Source organism: Corapipo altera, unplaced genomic scaffold (assembly GCF_003945725.1).
Source record: "Corapipo altera isolate COAL_440 unplaced genomic scaffold, ASM394572v1 55, whole genome shotgun sequence".
NCBI classification, from domain to species: Eukaryota; Metazoa; Chordata; class Aves; order Passeriformes; family Pipridae; genus Corapipo; species Corapipo altera.
In genome coordinates, this window is record NW_020884882.1 from 14249119 (window position 1) to 14265327 (window position 16209).

The window sequence follows — 16209 nt, forward strand, 5'->3', positions numbered from 1 at the left end:
GATTTTATTGCTGGCATTTAGAAGAGTAAATGCTCCCTGACACACAGGATGGGAAAGGTTTCTCCCCCAGGGAACAGAACACAGAGACTGATTAAGCGACCAGCAGGTATTTAAGAACATAAAAAATAGTGGCAGATCAGGGCTGCAGCTCTCACTGAACAGGAGCCAGCACAGGAACAGAGCTCACCTGCTGATTTCCAGCAGGGAATAGCACTGGTGAAGAGTAAATCCTTAAGCTTGGGATTTTTACACACTTTTTAATAGCAAGAAGGTTGAACAGTAATCACAACTTGCTCCTTCAGAGGTGTGAATCAGGGGGCTCCTCTTGGGTTTGTGCTCCTGCTGAAACCAAACCTGGTGGTCCATGTTCCATTCTCCTTCCTTCCCAAATCCTTCTGGAGAGATTAAATAGCAGCTGATAATTTGCAGTAGCCATCTGATTTCAACAACAGAAACTAGTTAACAAAATATATCAAGTGACTGAATTGTTTTAACATTATAAGGACAAAAAGGAGCAGGTAAGTTGGCCAAAGCTACCTGCCAGACCAGCAAAGTCAGGACCAGAGAGCCCAGGTTTGCTCTCAGTCCTGTGCTCCTAACCCACGTGCCACATTGTTCCTTCATTTTGGTTAACATTACTGGAAGGGTAGTAGGGCCATATGCAGGAATAAGAAATAACTGAGATTTCTGTTCTTTAAAGAGCAACAGAAATGTCCATAGGAGTGCCCAACATTTCAAAAACAACAAAAAAGAATAAATAGATGACAAAATTGCTGAAATAACTTCTGTAAGAACTGCAGAAATATAAGTTTCTATCCCTTGGACACATAAGATGACCATTTTTTCTTGTACTGACGACTAAGACATAGCCTTTATTTTGTACAAAAATTTAGAAAATATATACTTAAAAATAATTTGCAATCAACTATTTAGACTTTTAAACTTGTAACCATTATTTTTAAAGTGGTTAGCTATAAAGCATTTTAAAATTAAGAAACAGTAGTTCAGTGTCAAACAAGTTTATAGAAACATGATATTTTTTCAAGTAAATCCCAACAGCTGAAGATAATTAAAATCATCCTACAACTCATTTCAGTTGTATTTGACTAGGACATCATTCTACCACTGAATAAGTTTAATGACAACTGCTTCTAGAATTTTATTGAAATTATACATTCCCACATCAAATCTCAGACTGTTGAATCAGAGGAGAAAAATAAAAATTAACTATGAGGGTGTCTAACACACGGTCATACAAATTCTTTTCAAAGCAGTCTTGTCCTCCAACAAAAAACAAAACCATCTTTCTGCAGCTCAGGACAGCCTTGGGACATCTCATCACAGTGATGAGCTGTGTGCCCGTCCCGTGTTCCTACATGGTCCTTTAGTCTTCATCTTCATTTGTGCTGCAGAGAAAAAGCAATGGGTTTGGCTTTGAAGACACCTCCAAGAAACTTCCCTTCCCAGCAGCATCTTCTGAAAATCTGTCAGGTTTGGGTACAGGGTTTGCTGCTTGTTCCTGTGAAACGCAGCTCGCAGTAGCCAATCCTTCAGGCTGCTCTGAAAGCCTCATTGCAGAGTGCATTTGCATTTCCAATTCCTCTATCAATTTCCCAGGAAGAGACACAGATTGCAAAGAAGCTTCTGCTGTTCCATCACTAACCCCCAGCGCAGAGGTGTTTGTGCCCTGCCTCAGTCCATTACAGTCAATAAGTGGAGCTGTCCTCTCCTCCTCAAGTGTGCCTTGGAAGGAATTTATTTCCCCATCTTCACCGGTCGAGGACTCTCGCTCATCTGAATCAGAGCCTTCTGTCTCAGATGATGAAGTGCTGCTTGATTCTTCAGAGTCACTCGTCTCTGACTCCGAGGAAAGCAGCTGTTGCTTGGAAACTGTGCCAGCAGCTTTTAACGCGTTCTCTTCCTCCTGTACCAGCACTGCTGCTGCTTCCAGCTCCTCCAGTTCCAACCCCATGTGGGACTTGGTGAGCGTGGTTTTCTGCAAGGACTCAGAGAGTGCAGCCAACTTTTTTGACCTTTAACAAAAGAACAAGATGTATTACTGAACTTTACAAACAGAACTTTCCCGTTCGGTAACGAGAACACAAACCTTAAAACGTTTCTACTATTTGCTTGCTGTGCAGAACAGCTTCTTCAGTCCTGATTGTAAAAGCAGATGCTACAGGAGGGGAAAATAATATAAAGTACTCATAATTACGATTATTTGGGGTAATTTTGCCCACAAGGTTAGACAATATCCCACGGAAAGTCTTTGTGATACTTTTAGAAAATGATATGGCTGCTTTGGTGCTGCAGCAGTGCACAGTGAGGGAGAAGGCAGTTCACAACAAACCTTTCCAGGATTGCTGTCTTTGGCAGCACATGTGGCTGGCTGCATTAAGTTTACATGCAGCAAAATCATTTTGGTTTACTACCCTTGTAGATGTGTCTGTTAAATGTGTATGAACCAGCAGGACTCGCTGATCAGGGCCACCTCAGTGATCCATTCTCCTCTCCCAGCCAGCCTGGTGCACCCATTATCACAGGAAATGCTCAGCACTCTGAAGATGTGCTTTACCTTTCACTTGGAATTCAGCTGAAATATAATTCAACAGGAATAACAGGAGCATTTAGGTCAACGCCTCTAATAAAGCAGACACACCCCATCAGCTTCCAACCCTGGGTGCAGCCCCATCCATTCCCTGGAGTGTTTGGAAGTCAGCAACGTGCTTTCCCAGAAAAGGGCATCGGGGATTTATAAACAGAGGCCAAAAAGCAAGAGAGTGCCTTGAAATGGAGGGTGGTGAGGGCAGAGGGGAAAATGGGTATAAAATAACAAACATACATCCTGTTTCTTGTTGTAGAGTTTTGCCTCAGACTATCAATCAGCTTTTCACCACTTCCTGCAGCAGCAGGTCTGCAATAAATCCTGCAGTAACTGACTGGGTTTCATTTCCTCTGCCAAAGCTGCAAACCTGCAAGGCACGACACACTGACACTGGAGCAAGGAGCTGGGGATGTAATACATGACTCCTGCGAGGCAAAAGTTAAAGTGCTTGTTCTCTCAGTTGAATGATTTTAAAGATCTTTATATTCTATTTCCCAGGGGGCATAATTACTCAGTAGAAGATTCCATTTTTTTTTTTCTCCTAAAGGAATTGTATTTATAAGGGGGGGAAGGGAAATTCAGTGCAGCTTCTTACACACTTCACAGACAGTGCAACATTTAAAAGCTGATTCTGGAGCAGAACATAATAAACTTCCTTAGTTCAACCCACAGACTAAAAAAACTAAGAAATAAGTTTCCCAGAAGTGAAGCAACAGAAAACAATTTATATTTCTATGATTTTTAAATGTAAAGCTAAGAATTAAATATAACATCATCCTAGCAGTCTCTACTATAATATCAGGTACCAAATTTTAAAAATCTGCATACTTAACATTATTCCAATGTTTTCTTTTTGGCAATTTACATCCATTTTATTTTTGCCAAGATCTTGATTTTTTTTCTTGAAAAGTTATGGAGGATTTGAGAAATTGCCAACCTAATTGGGAACAAAGAAAGCATTCTCCCTGCTCCATCATTAAAAAAAAAGGAAAAGAAGCCAAGTGATACATTGAGGGGTTCATGGAGCCTTGCAGGTAGGTGGGAGCACAACAACTGGCTTCCAGGGAAATCTGCTTCCTGAGCACATTGGTGAGAAGCTGATTTATACCCCGAGTCACCAGAGTTTATATCCCTTTCAGAAAGCATTTGGCTTTGCTTTTGAAACAGTCTCCTTCCTCCCCTCCAGCTCTATGTTGGTGTCCCCTTCCCCTGTGAGAGCTGTCAGTAACATGAAGGTACAGCCCCTTTTCCTGTGCTGTTCCCTGACTGTCCACAGCAATAGGAGCTCCCAAAGCTGGATGTGCCCTGGGACAGAGAACACTGTTTTGTCCCAGTTTTAAATGTGGCTCCCTTTAATTTCATTGACAGCCACAAACAACTAACTCACAACACACCCTCTGGCACAACTTCCTCTGGTGACACACCTACAGCTCCCACTGCCTCAGTCTCACCCACCTGTTCCACTGCTGCCATTACAGAGTGAAAATCAATTTTCAAAGTCCTGTTTCTCCTCACATTTCTATCATATCTGTCAATTTTTTTCCCAATTCTGTATGTATTATTTGGCTTTTTCCTATTTCTGCTGTTCTGATTTTCCATGCATGTTTTCCCTGCTTGATATTCTCAGTCCTCAAAATCCTCTCCTCCTCTTTCACTATTCTCTTATAATGCAGTTTATAGATATAGAAACATATCCCATAACTGCATCAAGTATTAAGGAGGTGTATGACATCATGTGCTTTTTTGGCATTAATAAATACTGGGCTCCAGATTACTTAATGCCAAATGTCAGGGAAAAAACCCCACAGTGATATATTCCTTTGGCTCAACACACATGATGTTACTAAATTCAATGTGGTCCTACTGACAGATAAAAGAATGGTCTCTCTTAAGCAATAAGCTGGTTTTTTTAGCTCTTAGACACATCAGGTATCTGTCCCTGCTCATTGCAGGGGGGTCAGACTGGATAGCCTTTATAGGTCCCTTCCAACCCAAAATATTCTGTGATTCTATGAAAAAGTCTCTTTTCAGTTCCTCAGATTTCTTAGTAGGCCAAATGTTTCTTCCCAACTTTCACTCTGGTTCTTGAGGTCTCTATCAGAAAAAAAAATGGACAATCTGCAGAGCTCGACTTTTCAATATGAGAGACAAAGTCAAACTGTCACCTATTGACAAATTTATACATAAAAGCAGAAAATTCCACTCTCCAACTTCCCAATCTTCTATTAAATGGAAAAAAAAAAAAAAGAGCACTTAAAGCACAGGTTGAGGGGTTTTTTCCTCCCCCTGTGCAAAGGACTAAGAGAGTTACAATTAGCTATCAGTTCATCTACTTTAAGGCAATTATCTAATTTGAAGGAGAACTGAGTTTCAGGAGTGCATTTCACATCAGCCTTAAGAAAAGGTGGGAGCATTCCCTGGACAAAAAACAGGGCAAACAGCCTAAAAATCAGAGCATGGAAATGCTTTCAATGGGAGACTGGGGGTCCCTGAGCTAATGATTTCCCAAGCTGAAAGATAAGCAAAAATGAGATCTCATGTATTAGAGACTTGCAGTAAACAGGTCCTGCTGTTTCCAAAATCTTTCGAGTAGTGTTTGAGAGATTAGACAGCAAATACTTTAATTTTTCAAGTATGATTAATGGAATCCATGATTACTTTAAGACATGCTCATTCAGTATGCACATTTGTGGTAATGATATCTTATTATTATGGTAATAGTGTTCTTACATAAACATGCATAATAGGTTTTAAAGGTGCTACACATGATAATTATTAGTTATCACGATGTCAGTTGCTTAAGGAAAATGTTTAATTGCAGGTTAAACTGATCAGATGCATGTTTTGTTTAATGTATAGCTTTGAGGAACAGATAACAGAGGCATCTCGGGGCTTGTCCGTGTAGTCTGGAATTAAAATTCCAAGACAGAACTACAGTAATCCTTGCCTAAGCACAAGAGAGTTTCTTCAGGTGCTAGAAGAAGAAAAAAAAAAACTTGTTCTACAGATCTTAGATTATAAAAGAGTGAAACTGGGCTGAAAAGAACAAAGAATGAAAGGAGATTTAGCAAATAAAGGGAGATGGAGAAAACAAGGAGGGGAAAAAAGGAGGATTATGGCATCAGGAAAGGGAAATCATTACAGGTTTCCAGCAAAGGCCTCCTGTGGCAGCATGAGGAGAGGTGATGATGATGGGACTGACTGCAGGGCTGAGGGGTGGGAGGAGAGCAGGACACGTCTCCAGGTGAAGATGAACACTCCTGTGAGCTCCAGGTCTGCCTTCTGCTCCAAGGAGTACAGAAGGCAGTGGGATCTGAAGAATCAAGATAGCTGTTATCTCCAGAACATAGAGCTATGAGAAACAGGTCTCACAGAAGACATACATTAGGGATTTGATTGTTTCCAAGGAAGATTTAACATAAGATGGAAGGAAAAACAAAAGTCAGCCTAGTCACTCAGAGTAAAAATAAATGCAGGATTTGGGTAGGGGGATACATCCAGCCACAAAATCCTCTAATTTTTCCCAAATGCTAAAAATAATAAGTAATTATGCTTCTGTATCTTATGTCCATCAGTCAGAAACCACAGTATGAAAGGAGAAGTTTTAAAGAAAGTGTTAATGGGTCAGACCTTTCCATCTGCCTGGTACTTGCCTTACATCCAATTCTCTTCCTTTAGTAGTTAAAAAAACCCCCAAACAACTCAAAGAGAACTTGAATAAATGAAAACCAGCATTCTGTTCCTGATTCTGTATGATGATGGCACTGCACACCACCATGGCAAGGGAATTACACATCTAAAAATCTGTACTGAGCGTTTGCAAACATGAGAGCAAATGTTGTTGCCCAGAGAGGTTGTGGACTCCTCATCCCTGGAAATGTTCAGGTCCAGGCTGGATGGGGCTCTGAGCAACCTGGTCTAGTGGAGGTGTCCCTATCCATGGCAGGGGGGTGGAACAAGATATCTTTAAGGTCTTTTCTAATCCAAACCATTCTGTGAGTTTATGAAATAGTCACACTGGCAGCACAGCCTCCCAAAGCCGGAATCAGTCACATTTTGCTGTGGAATGAGAAGTGACTTTCCTTGCACAGGCACAAGCTGCAGCTTGCTTTTGTTTTTGTAAACAATAGAGGGATTATTTCTACTGCCTCATCAATTTGGCTTTGCATCTCACAGATGTATACAAACAACCACTGTGCCGAGTACACAGTGTAAACAAGGTGTAAGACACAGCAAAATGCAACAGAATTTCTTTGTTATCTGCCCTGGCTCAGTCACAGCCAAGTGACAGCACAAGGAGCTGCCACAGCAGATGAAGCTGTTCCTGCCTGAGCAGAGCAGGAGAGGAACAAAGCATGGGAACCTGAGTACCACAAGCACTGACAGCAGCTTTGCTTACCAGCCTGGTGTCTGAATGTGACCTAACTGGTCTTGGAACCAAGTTGGAACCTAACTAATCTCAGAACTAACCAAAGTCTTGACGCATTCTGTTGTTGCCATGCGGTCGGGGCCTGCTCGCTGTGCTACACTGGGAATCAGTCCTCCACACTAGCAGGGCTCTGACTTGGCTCCACTGGGCTGACAAGACATTTTAAGTGTAAAACACTTTACATTAATTATCTTTAAGCCTCGCAGGCAAGATAAACAGGTCTCAAAGAACCAGCAGATACTTCAAGCGCAGACGTGCCTTTGGAGCCATGGAGGTTCCACCAAATACGAAAATGGGCCTGTCTCCCTGCCAAGCTCTGGTCCCCTGGTAGCCCTGCAGTTCCTTGGGATGCATTCAAATACAAACTAGCAGCGTGCTGTGCCAGTCAGCAGGGCTGACAGATACAGAAAGGGCACTTATTTAACTTATCTCCACTCAGCAGGAGCTCTGGACACACAGGATCCATGTAATAGTAAAGCTGTTGCATTACGCAAAAGGTTTTCTGCCTGCTGGATCACAAGATATTCCCAGAGCCTTAATTGTATATGTTTAACATATGAGAAGTTACCAAGTTTAAGGAGAAAGCATCAGGCTCTATTTACACTACCCTTGTCCACAAGGCCTGGCAAAACTGACTCATGAAAAAGTTTCACAGATAAAACAGATAAGATACCAAGCAATGCAACCAGCCAAGAGTATCCCCACGTTAAATGTGCTCCAAATTACATACCTGGCAGCACTGCTTACAATTTCCCACAATTATTCATTTAGCCAGAGGCACTGTAAGTATTAAGACAATCCCAGAGTTAAAATTATCTCAGACATCACCAGATACTATCCCAAAGTAGAGCCTCAGCAGTTCAGATACAGAGGACGTGCAGATTTAGTATCTGGAAGATATTGAAATGCCAGTTAAACTGTAAGGAATAATGGAATTTCCTGCCTTGCCACCAGACTGGTTGAGGACAGGCTGCAATAGGACATAACTGATGTTTCTGCACGCTCTGTCACTGCTGAACAAAAGGGCACCTGCAAAGGGCCAGACCCTCCACACCCTTCAGATCATCTTATTTTCCTCCTGCCCCGAGTGGCTCTTGCTGGATTCCATCCATCACTGTCTTCCAGCCCAAGGCTTATCTGCCCAGACAAAAGGGGTATGAAGGGACATTGTTCAACATTCAGTCTCCTGATAATGCCAAATGAACTTCCCGCAGGAACTCTGTCATGATCTTGATGGAAATTAATCTCCCTGTGGCAGTAAATCTACAGCTTAAGGTCTCTTGAAGCAGAAGGCTCAACAAGGTACAGTCAAACGTGATAGCAGAAGACAACAAAGTAAGCTCATACAAGAATGATCCAACCAGTCTTATATATAATCAAGAAGGAAATAACTTGCTCTAAAATTCAGATGCAGTTTGTGTCTAGTCCTGCACAGCTACTTGAGCAACCAAACTGGTGATCTTTGGGGAAAATGTGTCTCTTGAAACTGGTAACTGAGCTCACTCTGTTAAGCAACACCTCAAGTCACTAGATCAGCATATTCTGAGAGCCAGGGGTGGAGAATAAATGGGGGAGACACACATACTCTTGAGTGGCTGCAACAGAACTTAAATTTCAGGGTTTTAGCCCAACAGTAGAATGATTCCTTCAGAAGGACAACTAATAATGACAAACATCCCTCCACATCTGACATACAATTTCAAGCAGCTTGAAGGAAAAAAATAATATAATGATTGAATTCTTATGATACAGAATTGACAGGCAATTTGATTTTAATAAAATATTCAAGACATGAAACAGTCTAGGTTTGATCAACCCTGACTGCTAAGACATAGAAGTGATAACGATGATGGTGTTGAATGCAAAAGCAGAATTCATTAATGCAGAAACAGCTCAAGTCAACAGGCACAAAAAAAGGCACAAATGGTCAAACAATGAGATTGGATCACAAAAAATCCCCCAGTTCAGGAAAAGAGTCCTTGCAAATTTACCTGCAATAATGAGAAACTCATCATCCATTTGCCCAAACTGTGCTTTAGAAGTCATGGGTTACAAAAGAACATGAGCCTCAGAGTCTGCCTGGAGACAAGAGATTAAGGCTCAATTACACCTTTTAGCACGTGTTTTATGTGAGATGCCATATTTCACCATTTTTTTATTTCACTTCCAAGGTTATTTGTAATGAGTGTTTCAATTATACACTAGTCAATGACCTCCAACAATAGTGAAATAGCTTTGAAAAAGCAAGCTCAGAAGCAGTGACCAAAAATATTCCAATTTAAGTTCTGAAAGAAATTCTGAATAGAAAGTAGTCCTGGTAAATGTGAACAGACAGTGCCAACCACTCTGCCTATCCATGCACACTGTTGTAGTACAGACTATGAGAACAACTCTAACTTCACACTGTTTTCATTCCTCAGTACTTTGTACACACCTTTACCCCAACTCCCCCACAAGCTCAGGGAATCTATGCAAATATTTTATTTCACCCAGCTCTGGGAACATAACTGTTCCCCACAGTGAAACATGGCTAAAACAAAGCATAACAATAATACCATGAAGTTCAAGGCATGAACTGGAAAATACACACCTCATTCAGAAGAACACAGATAATATTATTTCATAATCATCAGAAAGATGAACATGCAACATCTACTAAATCCCTTCCCAGCCTTCATTAGCTGGTTAGCTCATCATGACCCTACCTGGCTTATGAGATCTGAAAGGATCACAGAAGGGGTTGTACAATTAACAGCCAGAGAGATAAACACAAACACCACCACTCAACAGTTTCATGTGCTTAGTTTATTATACATTTTTATAGCAAGAGGCAGAAGCAATAAATAACGCCATTAAAATCTCATTAGCTCTGATCAATGAGTACAGAAGATAACAGAAGAACAAAGCTGAATTTAATGTGTTGGTAAAGGAGAAACAGAAAATTTTCTTCAAGACTCAGGTAAAAATTGACCTAAACTTTAACTAATCTTCTGCCTTACCAGCAGCAAAAGAAAGACAGATGAGTGTAAACACACCAACAATAACACATTTGTTCACATGAATTAGTCCTGGAGTAACCACTGTTTTCTTAGGAAAGAAAGAAACCATCTTCCCTAAAGACTGTTCAAATTCTGCACTTCTTATGAAAAGCAGCTGCTGAAATAAAAGCTGCTCAGTCTGTGCAAGATATTTTATGCAATTACAGGTAAGAATTCATGCTTTCTATTTTTCAAGATGATGGATTCTGATTTTTAGCCTAAATAACTTAGGCTTAAACAATTACACTCTCCATGTCCATACTAACTGTTAATTATTTCCTTTCTAAGTACTCCTGGAAACATTAGGCAACTTCATCAAATTTAAGAGCAACGAGAATTTAAAGGAGACCTTTAAATTCCTACATATTTCATGAAAATAAGCAGAGATATAAATAATGAGCCTCATGAGAAAAGGCTGGCAGGACACAGCTCTCATGTCCTGACTTGGTAGGAGGCCACGGCACGCACACACCAGCCAGCTGATCCATGCTAATTCCAGCTGTGGATATGCCTGGTGGAAGTGTCAAGGGATGGGAGGAAGAGACAACAGCACCAGGTTTGGGTTGGGAAGTTCATAGAATCTTTTTTTTTCCTCCTTGTCTTGTAGACACCACATAAAGCAGAGACTGGAAGAGCGTTCCCTGCACGCCAAACCTTCGTCGTAAACACGGGAAAACCACACTCTACAAAAGGGAGCACGGGGTTCAAAGAGAAGTCTGGAAAATACATCTCCCTGTAAGCAAGATGCCACCACTTCAAATGGATGGGATGGGAAAAGCAGAGAGGCAGCACGAACAGAGCACTTTGGACAAGAGAAACCCCCCCTTCTCTTCAGGTGACAGAAAACAGCCCTGCACCGTAACCAACGGCTGATGGGGAGAATCCAGCGGGTTTAAGGGGAACACAAAGTGCTTTAATCTTGAAATTCTGGCTTTCAAAGGGCATTACGTGGATCCTGAAACTACGAGAGTGATGTACTTACAGTGCAATCCAACTGGCAGTCTTGTAAACATGAACTGCTATCTACATAGCTTAAAGTATTACAGTTTGTTAACCATAAATCAAATATAAAACATAGCATCATCGTTTCAGTTTAAGTGACTTCTTTTATGTTAATAAGTCTGAATGTTTCAAGTGACTTCCCTCCATATTTATTCTGAAATTCCACGGTGCTTCTTTCATAATGAATCTAAATACTGCATGAGCTGAACTTCACATTTATAAATATTTAAAAAAAAGATGAAGCTTTCCAATATAACATCTTATTTTCATTACTTGGTGTTTTTGATAAGTTGAAACCAAACAGATCATGGATTATAAAAGAAATCAAGTACAGCTTACTTATGTAGATGATATTATGAAAATATTCATAAGAGAAAACAGACTTGGAATTAATATTGGACTATAAAAAGAAACTGAACAGTATTTATAAGTTTTAAAAACAGTTTAATGGATCTTTGTTGCCAAAATATCTCCAGTAAGTTGCAGCTAGTCCAAACATCTAAGAATGGCACAGCTTCCAAAGTTATATATGATAAACACAAATAATGAAAGATGAATAGATAACTCACCACAAAACAGATGCAGAGAAAGAAAGAGATTTTATGATGTGATAGTAATATTGGCTGCATTACAGAAATGGAACACACAGTTGTTCTACATTAGCTCCATCTCCCTCACATTCTGAACTGCCATTACCTAGAACTGGGTCTTCACCATCACTGCTGGTGATCCAGGAGAAAGCTCTCCCAGCACTGCAAATTATACAATTTGTGTTACAATATGTGAATAAAAGCTACTCACAGACAGCAGGGCAGAAAACGTGAATTTTAGTGTCAGGATAATGCCAGTAAAGTCCTGCATTACAAAAATAACAACAATGGCAGGGAACAGCCTTAAAGGCACAATTACAAACACACTACTCCAGCATGATCCTACCCCTTTGCAGTGGAATTTATCCACCAAAAACACAGTGAGGTCAATCAGTTTTAACTCTTACGCTGCTCCATCTCTTCCGACTGACACCCCTAACACTTGAAGGGAAACCACCACCTGTAGCCTTCCCACTCACAGTCCATTCTCATCTCACACAATCTGAACAGGAAAAGGCACCAAACCCGAGCATCTTGCAAATTCCTGGCAGATTTTCACAAGGGTCTCAAGTGAACAGCTGCTCCCAGCTTCTCCCCCCCCCCCCCCCAGTGTGTTGGGCACCTGGTACCAGCTGCTCCAGGGCAGGACAGGACGAGGGGTGATGGGTTTAAACTGCAGGAGGGGCCATTCATATTAGATACAGGAAAGAAGTTTTTAACAATGAGGGTGGTATAACACTGCAGTATGTTGCTCAGAGAAGCTGTGGGTGCCCTATCCCTGGAAACGTTCAAGGTCAGGTTGGATGGGGCTCTCAGCAACCTGGTCTAGTTGAAGATGTCCCTGCCCATGGCAGGGGGTTGGAACTAGATGGTCCTTAAGGTCTCAACCCAAACTATTCTATGATTCCATGATCATGCCTTTTAGGAACAATAATTATTACTATGCTAGCTTCTGACCACATTGGAAGCAAACCAGGAAGGCATTTTCAGCCTGGAGATCAGCTTCCCACTTGGAGCAGAGCTGCACATTCCACCTGTTTGGAAAGGGAACAATCACAGGAGCTCAGCCTTCCCCTCCCCACACCAGAGAACGAGTCAGCTGAGATGTGCTGACTGAAGAGACATGACACAGCTCACTGACCCTCCTGTAGGCAGGTAGGAAATGCCTCCCCACAACTTTGGAAAATCAAAGCTGTAGCCTGAGGGGGGGAAAAAATGGCTTTCTTCTTTTGCCTTCTCTGCCCACAGCAAGGTGCATTCAGACACAGCCTGAAGGAACAGAAGCTGCAGAAAAATGATGGAATAAATAGGAAAAAACAACAGAGGGCAGGAGAGGAAAAACATCAAAGGAAATTGCAGCTAGCAGCTGGGAGGAGAGATGAAATCCCTTGTTAAAAATCCATGTTTTACAGGGCTTGCTAAAACATACATGAAGGGAAACATCTGGTATTATACCCACCTGTCTATCACCTTTTTGGGCCCTCAGGACAAACAGTGTTTTGCCTTAAGGCTTTTAAATCAGTATATTATATTACTTGGGTATTGTTATTTACAAAGTGCTCTGTGTGCACCTCCTGCTTCAGAGACAACTGAAGTGACAGCTCAGGCCTTAAAAAAGATGCAACACTTAAGGAGAGGCATTGGCAGCTCGTGATGGCAGCAAACAAACAAACTGTATTAAAAACATGCATCAAAACAGTGAAAGAGGAGACATGTAATGTTCTTGCAAATTATTAGTTACTATTTTTAAATCAAAGAACTGTGATCTAAGGTTTAAGAGCAGAGGACTTGGGATGAAAATAAATAAATCTGGGTTTTCTTCCAACAGTCAATGTACTCTGATAAATTGGTTAACTCTTATCTCAGTTTTAAGGAAAATGATAGCATTTCCTCTTGTGAGGCTGTTTTAGTAGTATAACAAATTGCACACAATCTCCAGTACTTTCTGCACCAGCCCCAGAGCTCATGTTTGAGCCACAAGGTGTTTTTTTGAGCTATGCTATCATGATGGAAACAAATAAGACAGTACAGAATTACCCAGCAACCCAGGGAGAATGAGCCAACTCCTAATTCCTCTTCACTAGGAAAATGCAAAAACTTACTTCTGTCTGAATTTTTCCTGCTTCCTGTTCAACTAGATGCATTTGTAATTTTTTGTTATACTACCCAATGGCTGAACCCCAAAATCTCTGTCCCATCATACTTGAAGACAAGTCTACATCGACCTTTAGCTTTCTTACCAATGAACTGCTGAGTCTACCTGGTGTCTTTGCCTTGACATAGATCAGTCAGGGAACATTTTTTCCCCCTAATTCTCTCCATTTTTCAGCATCTTTTTGAACAGACACGAGAATCAGTCTGTGTTTTAACAGAGTCTTACAAATGATGCATTCTAAGGTCATACCACTTCCTTCTTCTAAATGATACCACTCTATCTCAGAGCAGGTGAGAGGGTGAGCACACTTCAGCTGAAGAAACAAAGAGGTGCTCAGGTTCAAAGTGTTCTCAAGCATGACCCAACCTATTTTTCTGAAGCTGCTGCCCTCAACTGTCTTATATTCTCCAATCCATAACTCGACCTACAATCTTTTATCAAGTGTCATTTTATACTTGATTATATTAAAATGCAGGTTGTTCAAATAAGCACTTAAGGCCAGTCTGGGGCAGCCTGTGCAATTTATTTTCAGCCTTGAAATAAATAACATTTAACACCACAAAAAATTTATCTAAAAAGACACATACTGTATTTTCTTAAGGATTTTTAAACCTCAAAGACACCACCTGAAGTAGCCACCCTCATTATTGGTAAAAGCTTGAAGAGCAGCTGGGGCACCTCAAAGTTAATTCACCACCACAGGCCACCAAGGAAGTGAATGAGAAGCAAACCTAGAGCAGCACAATTACTCCAAGCAGTGAAGAAAACGTGCTGCCTGCTGAACTGGCTGCCAGCAGTAGTAATGCCAGCTTGTAAAACCTGCTAAGAAGGAATTACAATAATTGGGGATTGTAGTCATGAGCTACAATAATTGGGGATTGTAGTCATGAGCTACTGCTGCAAGTCATCACAGGACAGGGAGGGTGCAGCCCTGATGAACCCTGTCTTCCTCACCCTGTGCATCAAGAGGTGCAATCACAAGCTGCACCAAGATTTTTTGATTTATCCCTTGTACCTGTGTGGCTCTTATTAAGCCAAAACAGCAAGGGAAAGAATAGCCTTCAAATTAAAAAAAATCTCCCAAATCCAATGAGTTCTTTTGTTTTTCAGAGAGTGGGGGCAGAGAATTAGGTGGCTCCAGTGTATCCACAATGACAGTATCACTAAAGAGATTTAGTGAAAAATATAATCCTCTAACTACAAAACAGATCAAAATAAGGCATTTTGTGGTGGGGCTGTTACACACTCTGATAAGTAACACAACTGTCTACATCAGAACACAGGCTAAAAGCATATGCTAATGGCAGAGTTGCTTTCAAATCAGCACCATGAAAGCAATTTGGCTTTTCTCTACACCACCTACTTCGAAAACTGGAGTTTTGTCAAACTTGAAATTACTGCAGCCTTCACTAAACTAAGATTGACATGGGCAGCAAGGAAGGTAGAGTCAAAGTGCAACTCCAGCCAAAGAAAGCAGAGAAGAGCTGACCACGGGACTGCAAGGCACAGAAAATGCAGTACTATGAGGTGCATTTTTCCTTCACTGTATGAAGTGCATTAAACATGCTGTACAAATCAGATTAATCCCACAGAGCCAAGAGGCAGGATTTTCATCCAGAATATATTACTGCTTATGCCTTTGTTCTTTTCAATCACGGCTGCTGAATCCAAGAGGTTAACAGCTGAAAATTAGCATATTCCTCTAACATTTGAGAATGCTTTAAAGCACTGATTCATTTTTATTATGTTTTACACATTCCCTCTTCCCCTCATCACAAATCAAATATTTAATAAACTAACATTAGTAGTGCATCATTTGAAAGCCTTTTAGGACAGTTTTGTTCCTGAATCCTCCTGTCTGAACTTAATATTTTCACAGTAGAGGTGCACAGCTTACGAGAGTTACTCTGTTCACCCCTCATTTAGCAGGACAGTCCTGAGTTTCAGAAGTTACAGTTAATTCCTTCCTAGGAACATGAAAATGCCACAAGGAGGGAATAGGATTTCATTAATATGGGCAGGTTCAGATTAGATATTAGAAGAAATTCTTCCCTGTGAGGGTGGGGAGGCCCTGGCACAGGTTGCCCAGAGAAGCTGTGGCTGCCCCAGCCCTGGAAGTGTCCAAGGCCAGGTTGGACTGGACTTGGAGCAAGCTGGGCTAGTGGAAGGTGTCTCTGCCCATGGCAGGGGGTGGAACTGGATGATCTTTAAGGTCCCTTCCAACCCAAACCATTCTATGATTCTGTAGATATTAACTCCACAATCAGCAAAAAAGGAAAAACAAAAGTCTTTTAAAAGCCAGGGGGGGATTTGTCTTTTTAAGTATTTTGAGCTTTACAAAACCCTAAACCCCTAAAGAAAACAAAACTGTCAAGAAGAAACAGCTGCAA

At 41.1% G+C, this 16209-nt stretch overlaps 1 protein-coding gene across 2 annotated transcripts in view; it reads right to left on the bottom strand.

Moving 5' to 3' along the window:
• Window positions 1-1144: 1144 nt before the first annotated feature.
• Window positions 1145-16209, bottom strand: part of SHQ1 (SHQ1, H/ACA ribonucleoprotein assembly factor) — a 44224-nt gene continuing 29159 nt past the window's right edge. For both annotated transcript variants that reach the window (XM_027640659.1, XM_027640660.1), the window contains exon 12: window positions 1145-2033. In XM_027640659.1, coding sequence (XP_027496460.1) covers window positions 1385-2033 — 649 coding nt within the window. In that variant the 3' untranslated portion in view covers window positions 1145-1384. The remainder of the gene's footprint in view (window positions 2034-16209) is intronic.